Here is a 23,199-nt window from a genome sequence, read left to right as displayed (position 1 = left end):
TTATAAATTGGCTACTCGGTATTTTTGTCATGTTTTTAAAATTTTATTAATATGGAATTGTGCGTCATTTGTAATATTTTATTTACCAAAACATATATAGACAAAAACATATGACAGCTTAACATTTACTTACATTTCCAAAAACATTAATGGCATCAGACTTGCTCAGTCCCACATTTTCCCACCGTATCCACAACCAATTCAAATAGGATCAGATCATGAACTTTATAAAGCATTATTTAAATCATGTTTAAATAATAATACGGCTAAATAACCTCATTAACATGACCTTGTGTGTTTTCTATGAAATGTCATCATTTTTCCAAACGCGAAAGGTATTTTGAAAACAATCCGGAACCATTTTGTGATGGTGCACTTTGAAAATAGTTTTCACCCGAGTAGTGATCCCCAAACACTCTTCGCCGGATGTTGAACTCACATGTTATTTTTTTTACAGAAGCAAGATTGTTTTGCTAGATTTGCTGGAGAAATCTTAACGTTTACTCACATGTTTGTTATTTAAAAAGTAAAGTGCAATCAACATGTCGGCATCAATGATTCGGAGGGGACTGGAGTTGCTAAGCGATGACATAAAAGGTAAATAATCTACAGTAACCACGGTTTCATTAGCTAGTTGGGTCATTCCTACTTTGAGGTGCATTTTCTGCCCCTATGAAATATCAGTTCTTATTTCGTGTGAAGTGTGGATTCCAAAGGCTTTAAGTATAATGTCAGGTGTTTATGTACCTTAAAAACACAAAAATATGGATTCTGAAAGGAAATTTTATACATTTTTAAAAAGAAATGTCAGTGGATGTTGGCGTTTTTGCCACGTCCCCAGGTGTTATTTATCAACTTCCACAAGAAATATAAGCCATAACATTTATAACATCTTTAATCATTAACGTTTATTCATGATCATTGTATTTATTATATATTTTCTGTGTTTCCCTGATATCACTTTCCACCCTTTTTAGTTTGTTGTAATTCTCCATTTAAGAAAACAACCCCTTCCTACAATGACACCACATTCAGGAAATGTCATCATTTCTTTGATGGGAAAACTATGGTACAAAGCTAAATAAATATAAACACTCAGCTTTATCGGTTTGTCCATGTTTCATGTTGTTAGTCTGTAGGTCCAACTCATAAATGTTCACCCTGTTAGGTTAAATTATAGAGAGAAAAATATATATTTAATAGAGAAGTTAAAATCCTGTTCAAGTGTTCACCATTATGCGAGCTCAATCTTGCTCATTCACAGAACTATGGCAAATTTAGGCTAAAATTGTCAACCCAGTTAGGATTATGCACCTAACCAATTGGAGAATGCATCCAAAAAGGTCCTGAGCTTGACAAAATATGTTTTTGGGAAAGTCAAACATCCTTTTTCTGATAGGAAAAAATATATATACATGTATGTGTTTTAAGGTCCAAATGGCACCGCATTGTAGGAATGACTGAGCTAGCTATGTTAGCGTCAATGCAACCAAGATAGTGTCCAGCACAATATAAAAACTATGTAAATACTCTCTTGGTTGCATCAAAGCTATAGCTATCTATGAAACACCAAAGGCACAGGTTGACAGCAGTTTATGACAATTCAATTGGCTTTCCAGACGTAGATCTTTAGTTCGGTGATGTTCCTATTTATTGCAGATAAACAACATACTTTGCATAATATAAATACCGAAATGTTACAACGTGAAAGAAAGGTGCATTTCATGCGTGTTGTAGTGAGACCCGTCTCACTAGAATGCGTATGGAATGCACCATTCTTCAAAATAAAATTGTATTTGTCACACGTGCCGAATACAACAGGTGTCGACTTTACCGTGAAATGCTTACTTATGAGCCCTTCTCCAACACTGCATAGTTAAAAAGTAAGGGGAAAATATATATATAATTAGATTTAAAAAATTGTAGCTAACACAATGGAATCACAATAAGGAGGCTATATACAAGGAGTACCGGTACAGAGTTGTTAGATTGCTTATTAGATATTACTGCATGGTCGGAACTAGAAGCACAAGCCTTTCGCTACACTTGCATTAACATCTGCTAACCATGTGTATGTGACCAATAACATTTGATTTGAGTCAATGCAGGTGTACGAGGTAGTAATATGTACATGTTGTTTGGGGTAAAATTGAATAGGCAATCAGCATAGATAATAAACAGGGTAGCCGCAGCAGGGGTGAAAGTGTATCTGTGTGTGTGAGCGTATGCATTGTTTGTGTGTATATGTATGTAGTGTGTTGCGAGTGTCAGTATTTGTGAGTGTGCATAGTCAGTGCACAAAAAAACGGGGGGGGGGTGTCAATGTAAATAGTCCGGGTAGCCATTTGATGAACTGTTAAGCAGTTTCATGTCTTGGGGATAGAAGCTGTTCAGGAGATGTTTGCAGCTGTAGAACTTTGAGGATCTGAGGGCCCATGCCAAATCTTTTCAGCTTTCTGCCCTCTTCACGACTGTGTTGGTGTGTTTGGACCATGCCAGGGTTCACATTGTTACATAATTTATTCTATGCAAAGTGGTGTCATCTGTGCTGACACTTCCTGGTCACCACTGTGTGCCTATTTACACGTGACCAGTGACCTATTAGCCCATGTGAAACATCCCTAGACAGACCACATACACAACACACATGAGCACATAACATAAGCAGTCCAAAATGTCTCCTACACAAATGTCTCTCTCTCTCGCTCCCCCTTTCTCCATCCGCAGTGTCAGATGGTAGCAAGAAGCAGAAGAGCGCGGCCAAGAAGAAGCACACACCGAGCAAGGTTGAGTTGATGGGCCTGGTGAGCACCAACCGTCAGGGCGTCAGCAGGCAGGTCCGGCGGCTGCAGGGGCGTCTCGGTCCGGGGAAGAGCAAGGCCACCGTCAAAGACAAGAGGATCAAGTCTGCCGTGGGTGAGTGGCTCAACCAACTCGTTCAGAGGCACAAAGTATTTCTGTGCACTGTGCAGAAAAACAAACACATTTATTTGTGTAGGGGATGGTCTGGTACATATAAATATAGTCTAGTTATTCTATTGCTATGGTCTCTGTTCATGCTATTTCTATGTTCTGGCAACTAGCTATAATGTTTTGTTTTTTCTTGGGTTGAGGATCATGCTCTTCTCTTAGCTATATGTTGACGTGTGTGTCTGAAGAAAGAAACTAGTCTGTCAGTGTATCAGCTTCCTGGTGTAGTCCAGGGGAATTCAACTCTTACCCTACGAGATCCGGAGTCTGCTGGATTTCTGTTCTACCTGATAGTTAATTATACCCACCTGGTGTACCAGGTCTATTTTTACTGTAATATTTTATTTAACTTTTTTGTTGCAGTTTTTTTTTACAGAAAAACATTCATAGACAAAAACAATAAACAACTTAACATTTACATGAATACATTTCCACAAATGTTTATGACATCATACTTGTTCAGACCCACATGTTCCCATGGTATCCACACCCAATGTTGTTTCTCATATGTGTAAGACTATACCCTATATGACTTTGTGTTATGGTGTCCCAGGTCTAAATCAGTCCCAGATTAGAGGGGAACAATGAAAAAATGCAACTGGCTTTGAGGTCCACAGTTGCATTTGAGGGGACTAGTCTGTCTGTGAAGCTGATGTCAGTGTACCAGCCTCATGGTCTAGTCCAGGGATCATCAACTAGATTCAGCCACGTGACAATTTAGAATCTTCTTTTTTCTTGAGCAGATGGTCACGGGGTCGAAACATAATTACAAATAATTTATAGACTGCAAGTTAGTGGTGTAAAGTACTTAAGTAAAAATACTTTAATGTACTGCTTAAGTTGTTTTTTGGGGTATATATACTTTACCATAATATTTTTAACTACTTTTACCCTAACTCATTCCTAAAGAAAATTCTGTACTTTTTACTCCATACGTTTTCCCTGACACCCAAAAGTACTCTTTACAATTTGAATGTTTAGCGAGACAGAACATGGTCCAATTCACACATTTATCAAGAGGACATCCCTGGTCATTACTACTGCCTCTGATCTAGCAGACTAACTAATCACAAATGCTTCGTTTGTAAATGATGTCTGAGTGTTGGAAAATGCCCCTGGCTATCCGTAAATAAAAAACACATTGTGCCTACTGGTTTGCTTAATATAAGTAATTAGAAATGATTAATCATTTTGATACTTAAGTACACTTGAGTCATTTTCTATTAAGGTGTCTTTACTTTTACTCAAGAATGACAATTGGGGACTTTGTCAACCACTGCTGCAAATTGACCGCTAGAAGTCCAAACATATAACATATGACTAAAACATAATCACTTCAAACCTTGCTTACATTTGTATACGATCACATACAGTAACTCTTTATTATATGTGGGAAAACTTTGGAACTTGAAAATGAAAATCACTTGGAGCTGATTTGCTTTTGTTTTTACAGTCTGTCCAATAATAATAAAAATGAAACGCTAATCAAATCAATAGAATCACACGGGCCGCCAGTTGAGGAACCCTGGTCTAGTCTGTCTGTAAACTTGGTGTCAGTGTGTCAGGCCGACTCCTTTACCATCCTCTTTTGTCTCCATCTTGTGTTTCCGTAGATTTATGCGTAGGCCTTCTGTGCAAACTCCTCAGGTTATATCATTTAGTGTCTGTGTCATGGACTTCGTCTTGACCTCTGAACTGTGATGTCATGTCTTTGTGTTTCCAGAGGAGTTCAGGAAGAAGCAGGGGAAAAGCCATCTGAGCTCCAACCTGCTGTACTTCCTGGGGACGGGCTTCAGAGCTACAGACTCCGACACTATGAAGGTAAGAGACAGTCTGACAGTTCAAATGTCATGCCATCTAACTACTACTACTATGGAGGATAGTTGGTTGAGGTCTTTGGTCCCTGTCATGACTTTTGATTGACTTGGTAAAATAACTGTAGATACGTGTGGATTGTGTTCATTATAATGGAAAAAATGTTTTAACATTTTGAAACGGGAAGCAAAAATGTTGTGTTTTCTAAATGTAATTTTATTGGAAAGGTCCTATCCCTGTTTCAGTCCACTTTTCTTCTAAGCGCCTAATGAACATGACCCTCTTATGGGTGAATCACATAGTCTTCATCATCTTCATTTCTTAGACGGTCTCCCCTCTTATTCCCCTTCAGATCGTCAACCAGAATTCGGGCCGGCAGTCTCGCCACCGTCCGGACCGCACGGTCAAGAAAGCCTCCGGGGAGAAGTCTGTGTTCACAGAGGATGAGTTCCAACAGTTCCAGAAGGAATACTTTGGCAGAACTGTGGAGGAGGGTAACTAGACAGATTCTAGTTCCAGAGACTTATGGCTGCATTCCAATTCCAGAGGTGTGCGCTTCACACTCCTTGCCATGGATTGCTAATTTCACCATTATTAAAGGTCCAATGCAGCTGTATTTCAATATCGACTATTTTATGGGTAACAATTAAGTATCTTACTGTAATTGTTCATTTTTGACCGTGTTATTTAAAAACAAAAACACCTTCTTAGCAAAGAGCAATTTCTCAAACAATTATCTTCCCATGCCTGTCTGGGAGTGGTCTGAGTGGGGAGGGAGAAAACTAGCTGTTGTTGGCAGAGAGGTTGGAACTCTCTTATTTACCTCCTGGTTATGTCACCAGGCAGGCCACAACTCCATCTCATCAAAACAGGCTGACATTTTAGGCAGTCTTTTCAAACAGCTTACTCTAACAGGGCATTTTCACAGTATTATTCCAACCTCCTAGGGGGGGGAGAAAAAAACAGTAAAATCACATTTTGGACTGCACTGGGCCTTTTAAATCCATGGGAGAATGTGGGTTCAGGGTTCAGTTCCAGAGCCAATGAGCCAATGAGGACTTGGTAAAGAGATCGGACACTTGACCGACTTTAGTTTTTGTCCAAAGTACTTCACTTTGGACTTGGAATGTGATACTGCGCTTCATAGACAACATGTGACTGTTAAGTGGCCTTGAGGCTCATTCCCAACTTGTTCTATTCATGCAGGAGAAAATAGTCACCTTTCAGAGAAACAAAAGTATTGTTTAAAACTTCATTTTCTACTTGTCTTCAAATTTGATTTTCAGAGAATTTCTTGTTTCCTTGTGTTGAAAAGATGAAAGCACAATAAACTAGAGGATGCTGTTTTAATTAAGTGAATTTTCAGAAAGTAAATGTTGTGTCCCTTTGATTTGTAAACAATGAATAAAAGTATGTAGAACACTGTCATGAAGCCTACACAACCTGAAGCAGCAGTAGGGGTGTGACCGTCATGACATTTGTGTTAGCCGTTAACTGTCATACTAATCATTGCGCTGTCAGTTATTTACCATGAACATAAACGTGTTGTATCTCCAGCCATACAAGTCGCTGATGTGTGCCTTTGGAACCACTACATTTAAACAGTAATAATTCCATTTAGTATTGACCATCACAAAAATGATCCATTGTTTAGGCACATCTTAACTAAGAACAATAATACAAATCAGATGTATTTCAAAAGAACGGAATAGCATATTCTGGGTGTATAGCCCCTGTATGTCAGGCTTACGCTGTTCTGTCTGTGCATGATACTCCCACCCACTCAAAGTAATTAGACGGACGAAGATGATGCATAGTGAGGTCAGACAATGTAACATTGATAATGACATCATTACAAAGGCAATAGAAATTCCCATGAAACAATTCATTATGCTGTATATGCCATTTAGCAGATGCTTTCATCCAAAGAGACATGCAGTCATGTGTGCATACATTTTACATATCGGTGGTCCTGGGAATCAAGCCCACTACCCTGGTGTTACAAGCGCTGTGGTCTACCAATGGATTGAATTTGAATAAGCTGAATTGAGGATAAATGGTGATGGGAGTGCATCATCTTTAATCGGTGGTGTAGACTAGAGAATTACATTATGAATAGGCCCAACTCTCTTAGGCTGTGTTTACACAGCCACCCTAAAAACCCAAATCTGATTTTCTTTATAGACAATCTTTTTTTTTTTTGAATGTCCACACGTGACCCATATCCGATATGCACATTCACACTTAATGTAGCCTCTGAAATAGCACACAGATTCCACTGTTCCTTTAAAATTGGGGGTGGTTGTCATGGTAACGACAGGTTCTAAAAAATAATCTATAATAATAATTTATAAGTAAAACAAAATCTGATCTGAGTGTCCAGACCGTTCGCATATAGAGAGCAAGTAATAGTAGTCCTAATGGCGTCTTTTTGTATGCACTAACTCAGTCATGGTTCGTTGGCCAACACCTATTGAACCCTTTCTGTGGTTACAAGTATTGGCCCACGAGCGCGATGCGCGTAAGTTGGTGGCAGAACACTGGGGAGTTCTCATAGAACGCCAACAGAAAATGCTATTTACATGTGGCTTATGAGTGCATTTCACAATACTTTTGAATTATAATTGGGTTTTAAGTCTCATATACATGTCCTGCTTAAAATGTTTGTCATTTTCGCAAATCAACTGCATTATACTTCTACCAGTAAAATGGCTCTTTGGCTAGCTTTTGCTACAGCTTATGTCAATAAGCGTTAGCATTCTAGCTAACAACTGCTGCATCCAAAATAGTTATTTTGCTAAAATCACAACCAAATGTAATCTTAGCAACTCATCAAGCTAGAATCAAAACATAATTGTAAGCGTATGTGAACCCCCAAAAGTGATTTTGGTAATAACGTAAATCTGTTGAATGAGCGCAGGTGGCGATGGATTTTTTAAATGTATTTTTAAATATTTTTTTATTATAAATGTATTTTATTCATAATACAAAAATCAACTTACATTGCTACATCAAACATGTGTAGCAAACCAAACACAGTTATTAATAATGCTCAAACATACAAAAAATAAATAAATAAAATACAAAAAAGAAACAATTTAAGTGCAATTATATTCACTCTGAAAATATCTTTATTATAATGATTCATGAATATGTTATTTGGGTGGCGATGGCTTTCTTACTACAGCCAAGAGTCGCGTGACGTCCGTGTGTTGCCTATTGTAAAATGAATGGAGTTTTTGGATAAACACCGAAAATAAGGCCTGTGGTAAATGCAGGCTTAGGAGATCTTATACGTTTTGTTCTATGATAATCTTTATCAGCTAACGTCACTTTTTTGTAAATTTTGAAGAATTTATATAATCATATAAAGCACATAAGGCTTCATAATTCATAAAGGTCATGTTAACTGACGGATATTATCTCATAGAACAAAACGTATAAGATCTCCTAAGCCTGTGTTAACCTCAGACCTTATTTTTCGTAATTTATCCCAAAACCCTATTCTTTGCCAATTCATTTTCCCCACAGGAATGGCTGAACGAAGCACAGGTAACTCATTTCTGTTTTTTAGGACTACAAGCTGGCGAGATCTATGGAGGATTGGGTTAGTACCAGGATTGAGATCCACATATGGATGTGGTATAAATCGGAAGTCAAAAGATCAGATTCAATGGCTGTGTTTTTTTCCACTAGTTGGTCTTTTGACCTATCATCTCTGAAAAATGATCCGATGTAAAAAGATCTGATGTGATTGGTCAAAAGACCAATTAGTGTAAGAAATATATCTGAATTGGCCTGCCTGTGTAAACACGGCCTTAATAGCCTACATGGCTCTGGATGGAGGTAGGCTAACATCATAATTAAATATGGTGCAAGCACAGTGAGGTCAAACAATGTAACATTGAGTTTTAAAGGCATCACACTCCCACCCAGTGACATGTACTAAGAGGTGGGCCATAGAGAATGATAGAGGCCTCTAGCAGCCAAAATGCAGTTTTAGCATGAGCAGTGCCATTGAGGGATTCCACCCTTTTAAAATAGTCAACTGGGTGGAGATTCCTATGGGTTGTAGCCTCTATCTGGCTCTGGTTAGGAGAATTAGGTTAAGGTCAGGAAAAGAGTTAGCTAAAAACTATCAACGTTTGATGTCAAATTTGACAAAAGCTGTATCCAGTCTAGATATGACCTTATCAAGTGGGTGATCAATCAAGGTGATGATGGAGAAAGACCTGCCTGTATAGGCACTGCCCCCAGAATAAGTATATCGCAGGTGCAGCACATAAATGAACCAGTCTCCTCTCTGTTGGGAGTAGATCAGTAAGAAACTGCTTTGTGACAAAAGACTGACATCTGAAATGGTAAGGGCCTTGTCTTGTCTGTGGAATAGTAGATCTCCGAGGCTGGTTTGATTTAACAATTAATGTGTTGACTGAATGAGAATATTTGGAAATGTACCATACGTGCAGTAGATGGAATACAGACCGTGGGACATAGGACGCCTTCGTTAGCGGCCGTTCAAAAAAAGCTGGTCAAACAAAGTAGATATTCGTCAAATCCGAATTGACTTGTGTCCCAACAGGCCCATAAGGTTACTAAAATCCGATGTCGCTGTTTTTGCTGCATAATATTTAGAAGTTGTCTAATTACCAATATATTTAGATGAAAGTAGTAACGGTTATCGAAGCTGTTTGCGATGGCTGAAGATACTGAACTTGTGAAATCAATCAGATATTGACTGAATTATATTACACAATAAAACATTACTTGCATGGACAAACAATTGAGTTCAGGCATTTGTTGAAACTCAGGTAGGCCTATTACAGTTATTGTAACGTTTTATTTTATGATAAAAATCAGGAGTGCATCCGGTATTTTATGAACGACTCTTCTACCGATTCGATTCGGCCAACGACGTTCACCAAAACAATCGGCTCAGAAAGAGCGGTCCGTTCGAGATCGACCCATCATTAGCCAACAGCGCGCAGATGCAGCACGGGTAAACTAATCTAGGCTACATGATTAGATTATTTTGGGTAAGAGCGAGAATATCAAGCATCGGTCACCAGAATAATACCCTTAAATACATGTCATTGTGTCCATGGCATATTTAATGTAAATACTGTAGAATTCCTTTCATTCCTATGGAAGACTGCACCTACTGGGGAGTGCCATTATGGCTGACCTGTTGCTTCAAAGCCTTTCAATGGCGAATAACGCACAGCATCACCAATCCAGGGTTTATATTCATCATTGATTTGGCCCCATATTCCTAAAACACAACTACATCAAGCTTGTGACTCTACAAACTTGTTGGATGCATTTGCTATTTGTTTTTGTTTCAGATTATTTTGTGCCCAATGTAAGTAATGTATTGTCATTTTGGAGTCAATTTTGTGAATAGAATGTTTCTGAACATTTCTACATAATGTTGCTGCTAGTATAATTACAGATACTCCTGTATAATGAGTAAGAAAGTTGAGGCACAAATATCATACCCCCGAGACATGCTAACCTCTCACCAATAACAGGGGAGGTTAGTATATTATCATTATTCACGTTTCATTCAAGATTCTGTAATCCTGGTAGAGCATCCACATTATGTAGAAATGTTCAGAAACCCAGTCCCACTCCTCCAACAGTCTTCACCTCTGGTGCCCCACCCAAGGAAAAGCTTTCTGGGCAACCCTGAGGAGAGTGACCCCCTGATGAGATGGAGACTTGGTTCGCCCTCTGTATCACAGATACACTTGACCCGGGGGTTGGTGAAGGCAGGGTAAGACACTGTCCATAAGTCAAGAGATTCAAATCAACCCACCCCCTCTGCCCTCAGAACAGCTTCAATTTGTCAGGCTATGGACTCTACAAGGTGTCAAGCGTTCCACAGGGATGCTGTCCCATGTTGACTCCAATGGTTCCCACAGTTGTCTGGATGTCCTTCGGGGGGCGGAGCATTGTTGATACACACAGAAACTGAGTGTGGAAAAACCCAGCAGCGTTAACATTTGACACAAACCGGTGCGCCTGGCACCTACTACCAAACCCTGTTCAAAGACACTTCAATATGTTGTCTTACACATTCACCCTCAATTTCACACACACACCATGTCTCAAGGCTTACAAATCCTGATTTAACTTGACTCCTCTGGTTCATCTACATTCATTTGAAGTGATTTTAACATGTGACCTCAATAAGGGGTCGTAGACTGACCAGGTGAAAGCTATGTATGGAAAGAGGTGTTCATAATGTTTTGTAGTCTCACTGTATTCTCACTTAAATTCCTTTGTTTGAACTGTATTTTCACTTTGTCTCCAATTGATGTCAATGCATGGCTAAGTGACCATTCTACTTGAGTGGAAGTTACATTTCTCCCCAGAGTGCATGGTCTCTGAAATGACTTGAATAACTTGTTTTACTCCTCTCAGGCCACCTTCTATTGTTGACAGAGAGGAGACCAGTTCAGCTACACAGGAAATGTGTTCGGTGAGACTAAATGAAAGCATCACAGTCAGTCAGCTCTAAATAGGAAATTGGCCCCAAGTGGCATTTTTTTGCAATGTAAAAGTACACTGTCTCTACACAGGAAGAACACAAAGCTCTGTTTGTTTATTACAACCTCAACTAGCGACAACCGGAGTTTACTAATGTAACCCCGGTTCTATGAACCAAGTGCACATTTTCTCTCGCACCCACCCCTGGTCTGGGAGACCCTGCATTAGTGAGACCAACTGGGTACATTCAGTCTGGTTCAGTTGTGCATCAGAATGGCTACCATGTTTCATCGTCCAATCTATTGTTGTGAACCAAATCATTAAAAGAGAATAGATTTAGTCATGTTGATTTCACTGAATCTCTCAATGGGCCTTGTAAAAGTGTACCGTATAACTGCACTGGGGATTACAGTTGTTATATGGCAGTGTTTCCCAACCCTGGTTCTCCAGTACCACCACCAATACAGTTTATTATAGCCCTGGACAAACACACCTCACTCAACTCTTTGAGGGCCTGATGATTAGTTGACAAGTTGAAACAGGTGTGCGTGTCCAGGGTTACAAGAAAAATGTGTACTATTGGGGCTACTCCAGGACCAGGGTTGGGGGAAACACTGCATAACTGACTCTGTAGTCCCTGTTGCATGGTGTTATCAAGTTGATGCAGAAAAACCTGCTTTTCTAGGCACTGCCCTCCGAATAGTAGATTGATGCGCACAAAGAAGTCTCTCCTATTGTGAGTGGAGAAAGGAGAGGAAGTGTATGAGGTAAACCGTGCTTTAGGACAAGACCAATATCCAGAAAAGTTCAGACAGGGTAATACTGGTATATCTGCGATGGCAAAGGTAAGGTACTTTTTCATTTACCTGTGGAGTTTTATGACTGAAGTGCAATTGATAAGCTTATAATTTTAAGTTGAAACTAACATTGTGCAGCAACAGTGTTTGACAGATGTTTGTATCTATCTTTGTGTCATGATAAATGCATTTTGTTTTTCACACAATCTAAATGCAAAAAGTCAGACGGAAAGTGAAAGGGGTGGAATGGCAAGGCGCAGTGTCAACAGCTGAAATGTCTCGTCCAACTGGATAGACAAGGCAATTGCATCCAGGGTTCCTTCTCCACTGCAAAATAAAACAAAAAGCATATTTAGGCAGATTTTAAAACTATTGCATTGATAACATTTTACTTAATTTGTCTTATGCATTTATGGTAGATGTGTTTTGGGGCTATCATGATGGAACATTCCTACTGGGAGTTAAGTGCTCAGTTGGTATTTGTTGGAGGGAGAGCAGGCTGGGCAGGTAACAGGTTGGGTAGAGTACAGTCATACCTGAGTTTTCTTAAAGGCCAAGAGTTGTTGCCTGGCTAGTATACGGAGTATCATTTGATTTATTAAAGTATTTATTTCAACGTCCTGTTTTCTGTACAAGGTTTATTGGCCAACTCGTCCTGTCTGTCTCCTCACTGTCCGATCAGCCACCTCTGCTTATATTTCACATCCACCCACAGCCTCCACCTCTGGTGTCCCAGCCCAGGAACATCTGTATGGGCAAGCCTGAGGAGAGTGATTCCCAGAGGAGATGGAGTTATGGTCCCTCTCCCCCAGACCCATCTGTCCCAGGGCTTGGTGAAGGCAGAGTAAGAGACTGTCAACCATTGACAACATGAGCCCTGGTCAAAAGAAGTGCACTATGTAGGGAATAGGAGCCATTTGGGACCCTATTCCCTATATAGTGCACTACTTTTGACACAGCTATTGACTTGCATTCCTTACAATTTGAACTGCAGTTTTAACTATGGTATAACTCACCTGACTTAATCCTCTTGGCCCCCTGGGGAGCGTAGGACATCCACCATGGCTCTCCACCTAACTCTTCTGAGAGACCTATGGTTTGAAATATAAATGGACTTAAATGTATTTATATTAGAACTGCAGTGGTATACCATTATGTACAGTATATAACTATAGTGTGAAACTGTTATTGTAAATGTGAATTCTTAGAACCCAGGAACAGCCCAGAAGCTGCCCCCTGTGGCCCAGAATAAGGGATAGTTGAGAATCCTCCACAAGGTGGTTGTGACCCTCAGGATGGAGTGTCTGAAGGCATCTCATCTGATGCAGCAACATGCATTCTTCTCTTTTACTTTGCTTTCATACAGTATGAATCTTAACACCCACCCATACATTCTTCACCCACAGCCTCCACCTCCAGTGCCCCACCCCAGGAAAATCAATATGAGCAAGCCTGAGGAGAGTAAGCCCCAGAGGAGATGGAGCTATGGTCCCTCCTCTCCCTCACACACATCTGGTCCAGGGGTTGATAGAGGCAGAGTAAGAGACTGTCCATAAATCAATGAATTGAAATCAACCATTGACAACCAGTCAGGTCACTCATGATACAAGTCAGTATTCAATGTCCATCTATGTCTGAGGATGTTGGGAAATGAAGTGGACCCTGGCCACTAGGGGCAACAGTGAGCGCTGTTACCTTCAAGAAGGTTTCAGTTTTACTCGGGCGTTGGGGATGGCGTAAGCATCTACCCCTGATGCCAAAGGCTTCATGTTCGAATCCAACAATAAAGTCGTTTTCTGTATTATTGTTTTAAGCCATAACCATTCGGAGTGAATGCCTCACCTTAACCATTCGGAGTGAATGCCTCACCTTAACCATTCGGAGTGAATGCCTCACCTTAACCATTCGGAGTGAATGCCTCACCTTAACCATTCGGAGTGAATGCCTCACCTTAACCATTCGGAGTGAATGCCTCACCTTAACCATTCGGAGTGAATGCCGTTTGAGAAACATGGATGAACATCTAATTCTGACGTGAGAGCTGGTAGACGTGTGAAATGCCTTTCTTGAAGGTCTAACCCCAACAATTCAGAAATCAATAACAATGTAATACTAAAAAATAACGTAGAACAAAAAATATAGCATATGCAGGCGACTTTGAACTTTCTGTTTTCCCCATTAACACTAAAAACCTTTCTCTCTACTGTTTGAATTGTGATTGAATCAACACTAGCCACTTTCAATGCAGCATACCGAAGCAAAACGAACCACGCAAGAGTAAATGGCTTGTTTTGAGGTACATGTAGCGACACATGTTCAAAACTAGGAAAGTATAATTGGTTATTAGCCCAGTTCTAGGTCATTTGTAGTCAGCAATGGGGGAGTGATTGTTTCCTACAAGAGCACAAAACGTGTGCATTTCTGGACATCTTTGAAAAGCTTTTTTTTTTTTTTTTTTGCTTAAATGGGCAGTGTTGTATTTTGAGACAGTAATGAATAAGCTAAGTAGACAATAGGCAGAGAGTAGCATCAGTGAGTATGTCTGGTCTGCTGAGTGCAGAACACTGAGGCTGTACCCACTTAACTAAAGTGGTCAAGTAGGCTACTGTGACTTTTTCATTATAATGAAGGCCTACTAGAGGGGCGTACAATGAAGACGATGTATCACATTACATTTTAACATGGAAATAGCTGTTCTATCATTCAGCCTACAGTAGCAGCTAATGTGTGGTGTTCAATGTAGGCTACATTCCATGAGACTTTTGAAAAGAAAATTCAGGGCTTGACATGAACCTGTTTATCCATTTGTCCTTCAGACAAGGTGACTGAAAATGTTCTGGTGTTTGATACAAGAAGCCACTTTACAAAATATAATGCATTGTCACTATATGTAGCTCTCGCTTTGATTTCAAGCGCATCTACTCATGACCGCTCATGCTGTAAACACAGTCCAGTTCAAAGTGAATGGCACAGATCTATATATGACAATGAATCTGTTTGCATATAGGCCTACTGCAGCTCTGATCTGGTTATGGCGCACTGGTCTGTGTAGAGTATGGGTCGTGCCTGTCAATGCTATAGAATTCTACTTTGACGCATTCTGCCTACAACAATCTCTTGCATAGATCGTTTTTTATTTCGGTATGTTAAATTGAAAGTGGCTAATATTGTGTTGATTCGATCACAACTCTCACAGTAAAGGGGAAATGTGGATATGTAACACTAAGGGGGAAAACTGGAGAAAATTGAGTGATGTTCAATCTCATGCTTCTCTGTGTGCACTGATATTTCTTCTGTGCTGCAGTCCCGGGGGAGCTGCGCGCTAGCGCAGGCATGCAGCTCAGAGGGAACATCGGTTCTGAATACAAAGCATTATGTTTGGGGCAAATCCAACACCACATCACTGAGTACCACTCTTCATATTTTCAAGCATGGTGGCTGCATCATTTATGGGTATGCATGTCATCGGCAAAGACTAGGGATTTCTTAAAATAAATGGAATTGCGCTAATAACAGGCAAAATCTTAGAGGAAAACCTTGTTCAGTCTGCTTTTCAACAGAGAGAAATTCACCTTTTTGAGTAGGACAATACCCTAAAACACAAGGCCAAATATACACTGGAGTTGCTTACCAAGACAACTTTGAATGTTTCTGAGTTGCCTACTGTAGTTGACAGGTTTTACTTCAATTGGCTTAAATCTATGGAAAGACTTAAATGGCTAGGGGTGTGAATACTTTCTGAACGCACTGTGTACAAAACATTATGAACATCTGCTCTTTCCACTACATAGACTATCCAGGTTAAAGCTATGATTCCTTTTTGATGTCACTTGTTAAATCCACTTCAAACAGTGAAGGGAAGTGGGGGGGACAGGTTAAATAAGATTGTTTTAAATGTCTTGAGACATGGATTGTGTACAGTCGTGGCCAAAAGTTGAGAATGACACACATATTAATTTACAAAGTCTGCTGCCTCAGTTTGTATGATGGCAATTTGCATATACTCCAGAATGTTATGAAGTGTGATCAGATGAATTGCAAAGTCTCTCTTTGACATGCAAATGAACTGAATCCCCCAAAAACATTTCCACTGCATTTCAGCCCTGCCACAAAAGGACCAGCTGACATGTCAGTGATTATTTCGTTAACACAGGTGAGTGTTGACGAGGACAAGGCTGGGGATCACTCCGTCATGCTGATTGAGTTCGAATAACAGACTGGAAGCTTCAAAAGGAGGGTGGTGCTTTGAATCATTGTTGTTCCTCTGTCAACCATGGTTACCTGCAAGGAAACACGTGCCGTCATCATTGCTTTGCACAAAAAGGGCTTCACAGGCAAGGATATTGCTACCAGTAAGATTGCACCTAAATCAAACATTTATCGGATCATCAAGAACTTCAAGGAGAGCGGTTCAATTGTTGTGATGAAGGCTTCAGGGCGCCCAAGAATGTCCAGCAAGCGCCAGGACCGTCTCCTAAAGTTGATTCAGCTGCGGGATCAGGGCACCACCAGTGCAGAGCTTGCTCAGGAATGGCAGCAGGCAGGTGTGAGTGCATCTGCACGCACAGTGAAGCAAATACAATTGGAGGATGGCCTGGCATCAAGAAGGGCAGCAAAGAAGCCACTTCTTTCTGGGAAAACATCAGGGACAGACTGATGTTCTGCCAAAGGTGCAGGGATTGGACTGCTGAGGACTGGGGTAAAGTCATTTTCTCTGATGAATCCCCTTTCCGATTGTTTGGGGCATCCGGAAAAAAGCTTGTTCGGAGAAGACAAGGTGAGCGCTTACCATCAGTCCTGTGTCATGCCAACAGTAAAGCATCCTGAGACATTCATGTGTGGGGTTGCTTCTCAGCCAAGGGAGTGGGCTCATTTACAATTTTGCCTAAGAACACAGCCATGAATAAAGAATGGTACCAACACATCCAGGAACAGTTTGGTGACGAACAATGCCTTTTCCAGCATGATGGAGCACCTTGTCATAAGGCAAAAGTGATAACTAAGTGGCTCGGGGAACGAAATATTGATATTTTGTGTCCATGGCCAGGAAAATCCCATTGAAACTTGTGGTCAATCCTCAAGAGGTGGGTGGACACAAAAAAGCCCATATATTCTGACACTCCAAGCATTGCTTATGCCAGAATGGGCTGCCATCAGTCAGGATGTGGCCCAGAAGTTAATTGACAGCATGCCAGGTCGGTTTGCAGAGGTCTTGAAAAAGAAGGGTCAACCCTGCAAATATTGTTTGCATCAACTTTATGTAATTGTCAATCAAAGCCTTTGACACTTATGAAATGCTTGTAATTACACTTCAGTATTCCATAGTAACATCTGCCCAAAATATCTAAAGACACTGAAGCAGTAAACTTTGAAAATTAATATTTGTGTCATTCTCAACTTTTGGCCACGACTGTATGCGTCCCATTCAGAGGGTGAATGGGCTTGACAAAAGTTGTGCCTTTTGAAAGGGGTATGGTAGCAGGTGCCAGGTTCACTGGTTTATGTCAAGAACTACAACGCTGCTGGGTTTTTCAAGATCAACAGTTTCCCGTGTGTATCAATGGTCCACCACCCAAGGACATCCAGCCAACTTGACACAACTGTGGGCGGCAGCGGAGTCTAGATGAATTGAGGCTGTTCTGAGGGCAAAAGGGGTGAGGGGGGGTACAACTCGGTATTAGGAAGATGTTCTTCATGTTTTGTACTGTGTGTGTGTGTGTGTGTATAGAACTATGGTGTGATTTTATTTTTTGTAACTGACATCTTAGAAGCCAGGCACCGCCCAGAAACCGCCCCCTGTGACCCAGAATAAGTGGTCGGTGGGAAGGAATCCTCCACAAGAAGGCGGTTGTGACCCTCCGGATGGGGGGAGTGTGTCTGAATTCATTAAGAAGGTATCTCATCTGGTGCAGCAACACACTTCTCTTTCATATACAGTGAGAGTGAATCTTAACTTCCAACTTATGTTGCATTTTCTGTCTCCCGCTGACATTTAATGTACAACTAAGTGGAAATTCGTCTTGAGCGGAAGTTAGAATTTACGTCAAAGTGTACTGTCTCTGAATATGACTTGAATGTTATTTTTCAGTTTGAAGCTAAAGAGGACCAGAACAAGCAGCTGGTGGTGCGTTGTCCTGTTGGTCCGCCTGCCGTCATCTACAGAGAGGACTCCGTTCCCCCTCTCTATGAAAAGGTTTTGGCTACGCAGGAAACTCGTATGGTGAGACAGAGAGAACCGATGTTTAACACTAAGCTTAAATCAAATAATCGTGTATTGGTCGCGTACAGTTTAGAAGATGTTGTAACGTGTGTGGCAAAATGCTTATGTTACTAGTTCCTAACAATGGAGTATAATGCCAAACAAGTAAGGATTGTCTCAACGAATCCAATTAAATAACACTGGAACGGTAATCCAAATGCAATCTATGTATGTATATATACCAGGATAACTTCCACAATATACTAAGAATGACATATTACAGCAGTAGATATATAACAGCAGTAGATATATAACAGCAGTAGATATATAACAGCAGTAGATATATAACAGTGAGCTGTCAAGAATCCAGTATAGACTACATATGTGGTGTGTGTATAAAGGTTGTAACTACAATGTACAGTAGTAGAAATATTAGAATGAGCTATACGGAGAATACAGTATTTAATCATAACACTAATGCTTGGTTTTCCGAGCTGTACCTTCCAGTTTGGGTCGCCTGCCTTCGTTGACAGAGAAGAATCCAATGACTACATCTATGAAGAGGTTTTTGTTACGCATGAGACGCGTACGGTATGACAACTGAAGGGATCCCAGTCAGCCAGCTACAAATACTGTTTTTACGTTTTTCACATTATACTTCAAGGGCCGGTTTCCTGGACTTGGGGGTGGATGTAACAGTAAACAAAAATCGGGGACACTAAAATTAGTATGATATGTATTTATTTGTGGATGGCCGTCATTCACTTCATATGTTATGAATTACAATATGTTACAAATTTCAATACATATATGTTAGATTCCAATTTGTGTTGGCAGACATTGGCTAGGTGGCTAATGCTAACGTTAGCTAGATGTCTGTTTGCTAGACTAGGGGTAAAGGTTAGCTAACTAGTTGCAAAGTAGCAAGTAGTTGCAAAGTTGTCCATGAGGCGATTTGAACATGGACATTTTGGGTTGCTCAACATTCACTTTATGCGCCAACCCATCCTCCTTTCGTTTTTGCCTTAAGTAACCTTCTGTCTTATGTAACCATACCAAACATTACATATCATATACATTTGAGTGCCACTGATTTTCGTTTACTATGTTACATCTATTCTGAGACCAGCCTGATATCCCAGACCCAGATTAAGCCTAGTCCATGATTTAAAAAAAAAATTAAAAATGTATTTTTTTTAAATGTAGCATACTCTCTTGTCCAGAGCAACTTATTTTTTTTTAAAAAAATTTAATTTTTTTTAATTTTTTTCCATTGGAATCAAAGCCACACCCCTATTGTTGCAAGCACCATGCTCTACCAACTGTGCCACACGGGACCATTCTCTATGTACATTCTCTTTTGAAAGAGGTTTTACTAGGACTAGGCTTGATCTTAATCTGGCAAACCGGTCCGACGTGTCATCCTCTATGACAAAGTGTCCTGAAAAAAAGTTTGTTTCTATTGTTTTAGGTAGCAGTTCAACAACGGATATGTGCAACCTATGTTCACTGTGTAAGGCCACCTCCTCCATTGCCGTTAAAGCAGTCACTCCCTCTGAAAGGCAGAATCAAAACACTCTCAAAAAGCAGCATTAGTGAAGAGGAAAAAGATAACATCAAGGTATGACCGTGAACCTGCTCCGTGATGATTCCCCTGGGTATAGATCTAGGATCAGCTTCCACTTCCCCAGTCCTAACAGTAACAATTAGGGGGGGAAATATGCTAAACTGATCCACGATCAGAATTAACTGGAAATTTCATCATACACCGTAAAACCTAGCCTAAACTGCCCTAAGTGGTCAAAAGCCAGGAATGAAACCACAACCACTAGTGGCTGTTGGGCCTATGTATAACCATGAACAGCTCAACTAAGCTGTCAGGCATCAATACATTGTGTATTATATTATTTACATACATGTGGGTTTGTTACATACAGAACCTCCCAAAGAATCATCACTAATGACAATTTGACCACAACCATTTGTCATTCGCATTTCACACTTTCATTTAATTCTTCCATCAGGATGCAGATCATCTGATGGAATGGTGGGAGAAGGTGAAACGTGAACGTGAGCATCACAGCTTCAAAATGTACTTTGTAATTTCCAGCATAGTTTAGGTGCAACTTTAATATTTTCCTCTGCCTTTTTAGCATGGAAAGATCTGTCTAAAGACCCTAAACTGGCCAAGAAGGGAGAAGCAAAGTAAGTTATTTAGTTTAGACCCAGCTAACAAAATTGTGTACATTTGAATATTCTGTCACTAACCACCCTCCATACTGATGACCTTCTATTTCTAGACTGTTCAAAGAGAAAGCCCAGCGGTTCCAGAATGCATTGCAGTTGTACAACCTCCTCCTGACTAAGCATGGGGAGACCCTAAAGAACCACATCATTGACCTCATCAGCATCGCAGACAACTTAGACAAGGTAGGAACACTATAGAATACTACTGTATATGCTTGTAATGCCTTTGATTTTTAATGTAAGCCTGTAACTAACATCAATTACCCCCAAGCAGATTTAAATACAATTCTACAATTCCATTAGAGTTCATTCCATTCAAATCAACAATTTAATTCTATCCAAGGTTTCCAAGGGAACCAAGATTGCTGGCATCACCGGGGGTGCCACGGGGGCGGTTGGAGGGGTGGCGGCTGCAGCAGGGGTGATCCTCGCCCCCTTCACCCTAGGGGCATCACTGGCCTTGACAGTGGTCGGTGTCGGTGTAGCTGCAGCTGGAGGGGTCACAGGGGCCTCTGCAGTTATTGCTAACAAAGTGAGCTGTTAGAACCCAAACACAATCAAACTATATTTATAGAGCATTTGCAGGATGATGGCACACTTAATATGGTTCATGCTTGATTGGACAGACACCAGGAATTTAACTTGGCCTGTGAGCCAAGTTAGTTTCCCATGAAACTCACTCAGATAAATTCACTAAGTTTTCCCTTCGGAACTTAGATACTTAAACGAATGTTGAGAAGTACTGTGCATAACATCACTGTCCAACTCTTCATTCCAGGAAGTAAATTCTTCATCTCTCTTAGGTGAGCAGTGCACAGGACAGGAAGAAGATTGAGTTGATCCTTCAAGACTACCTGGCCCTGATGGGTGACATTGAAGCCTGCTTGAGGTTCATCAACGTGGGCATGGAGCACCTGAGGAAGCACAACCTCTCAACCCTCCAGGAGGTCGACACTGAGGCCGTCAGAGTGGTCAGGTATGATCTTAATAATATACTGCATTTACTCTTGTCTGGAAATACATTATCTTTATTTTTTTAAATGTATATTTGCATGTTTTTAAAACCTTAACCTAAACCAGGGTGGCCATAGTGACAGGAGTGGGTAGCTCCAGTGCCATAGATGCCAGCAGTAAGGCATCGGGGATGCTCCAAGGCTTTGCTCTAGGCATGGATATCTATTTTACCCAGAAGGAGGATGGCAAAGGTGGCCCGAAGCTGAAGAAGGGATTGGAGTCTAAGTTTGGGAGAAAGATACGCGAAGTGGCTCAGCAGCTGAATGAAGGGCTGGATGAAGTGATCAAGGTCAAATATGAGCTAGTTGAAAATAATCTCATCCTCTGAAGAAAGGGAAAGGGGGATACCTGGTCAGTTGCTCAACTGAAATGTCTTCCGCATTTAACCCAACCCCTCTGCCTTAATCGACAGCCCTACACACACAAACATGTGGTTTCCTCAAGGCTTCTTTGGGAAGGGTGACGGTTCCAGTGATATTTAAGATGTTGGTGGCAGCTCATTGGACTTGATGTTATGCGATTACATGATTAAGGTCAGTGTCTTGTGAATTGAGACTGGTTGACAGTCAGTAGTTCTCAATTCTCTCCTCAGGGACCCTGAGCAGTTCCAGTGCTAGTGTACTTGATTCTGTTAATAGACACAATAGTAAAAACCGATGGAATTTTAAAAATATAACATTGCTATTAAACCAGAATAAATAACCTTTTGAGATCATTCTCCATGAAGTTTCTATAAATCACCATAAGGGTTGTAACCATAACAGAACCCTTTGTCTAAAACTTTTTAGAAATGGTTATTTATAGAACATTTTGGTATGTTCAGGTAGGTTTCAGTTCACTACCAGGTTTCAGAATCACTGCAACATTTTCCATTGTCAAATCTATTGTCATATAAAACAATGTTGTGAATAAATAAATAATTAAAGACATAGATTTAGTCATGTCCCTTTTTTTTCCCAAATTTCAATTAATCTCTCAATGGACTTTGTAGGACTGTCTGTATATTATAACTGATAATGTACTCTCCGGTGCAATGATCAGGGCCGGCCCTCCCTCTAGGCAAAATTATGTCCGGCACTTGATTTTTGGGGAGGCATTTTGACAATTGGTTGCCGCTCTCTGGCGCCCCTGATCGGCTACTACACCGCCCGCGGCACCCCAGCCACCAGCTCATAGCGTTGCTGCTGTTCCCGCCCCCCACCCCCTTCCTGCTTCTCCCGAATCCCACTATCCTTGGTGGTGATGTGTTTATACATTTTTCATAGTTGGATAATCCCATATAAATGAATCTGCCAATGAAATGTTTAAAATATATATTTGTGTGTGTGTGTGACACGATTAGTGATTAAGGCAGTAGCCTACCATGTTAGTAGCTAGCTAACAGTGGATATAATTTTAGCTAAACGTAATCTATAGAGAGTTGAAACAATTTGCTACCACGTCTAAAACCGACAACTATGAGAAAAGAGGCACAATCTGAACCAAAGAAATTTGCTGGTGCATTGTATCAGCATGCAGCAATGTCCATCAGCCGGTGTGGAGAATGACAAGCCTACGAGGACGACGAGCCCCGGTTCGCTGATTCTAGCAGCAAAGAGGGCAAACCGGAGGAGTCCCAAGCCATGCACTTCCACCGATGATGACAGCTCTCTGGGCTGGACAAGA

The 23,199-nt window shown here is 40.7% G+C and overlaps 2 protein-coding genes across 6 annotated transcripts; both read left to right on the top strand.

Moving 5' to 3' along the window:
• Positions 1 to 401: 401 nt before the first annotated feature.
• rps19bp1 (ribosomal protein S19 binding protein 1) lies at positions 402 to 6,213 on the top strand. The gene is made up of 4 exons (XM_042316523.1): positions 402 to 597; positions 2,728 to 2,916; positions 4,694 to 4,791; positions 5,138 to 6,213. The coding sequence occupies exons 1-4, from the start codon at positions 543 to 545 to the stop codon at positions 5,285 to 5,287; spliced, it is 492 nt and encodes a 163-aa protein (XP_042172457.1). The 5' UTR covers positions 402 to 542; the 3' UTR covers positions 5,288 to 6,213.
• A 2,674-nt stretch (positions 6,214 to 8,887) lies between these two features.
• Positions 8,888 to 22,463, top strand: LOC112242341. 5 transcript variants are annotated; one of them, XM_042316506.1, is made up of 15 exons: positions 8,888 to 9,146; positions 10,428 to 10,561; positions 11,212 to 11,269; positions 12,790 to 12,918; positions 13,481 to 13,612; positions 17,843 to 17,968; positions 18,163 to 18,294; positions 18,781 to 18,864; positions 19,745 to 19,894; positions 20,298 to 20,343; positions 20,427 to 20,478; positions 20,574 to 20,703; positions 20,864 to 21,052; positions 21,324 to 21,496; positions 21,601 to 22,463. In XM_042316506.1, exons 1-15 carry the CDS (start codon positions 9,144 to 9,146, stop codon positions 21,860 to 21,862), a joined length of 1,800 nt encoding a protein of 599 aa, XP_042172440.1. In that variant the 5' UTR covers positions 8,888 to 9,143; the 3' UTR covers positions 21,863 to 22,463. The 5 variants fall into 5 exon arrangements, with proteins under 5 accessions (XP_042172440.1, XP_042172441.1, XP_042172443.1 ...); XM_042316507.1 differs by having other exon boundaries at positions 8,890 to 9,146; positions 10,454 to 10,561; XM_042316509.1 differs by lacking the exon at positions 11,212 to 11,269 and having other exon boundaries at positions 8,892 to 9,146; positions 10,454 to 10,561.
• The last annotated feature ends 736 nt before the right edge of the window (positions 22,464 to 23,199 follow it).

This window comes from Oncorhynchus tshawytscha, unplaced genomic scaffold (genome assembly GCF_018296145.1).
Source record: "Oncorhynchus tshawytscha isolate Ot180627B unplaced genomic scaffold, Otsh_v2.0 Un_contig_7588_pilon_pilon, whole genome shotgun sequence".
NCBI lineage: Eukaryota > Metazoa > Chordata > Actinopteri > Salmoniformes > Salmonidae > Oncorhynchus > Oncorhynchus tshawytscha.
Note: the sequence above shows the minus strand (reverse complement) of the source record. Positions and strands in the feature narration are given on the sequence as shown.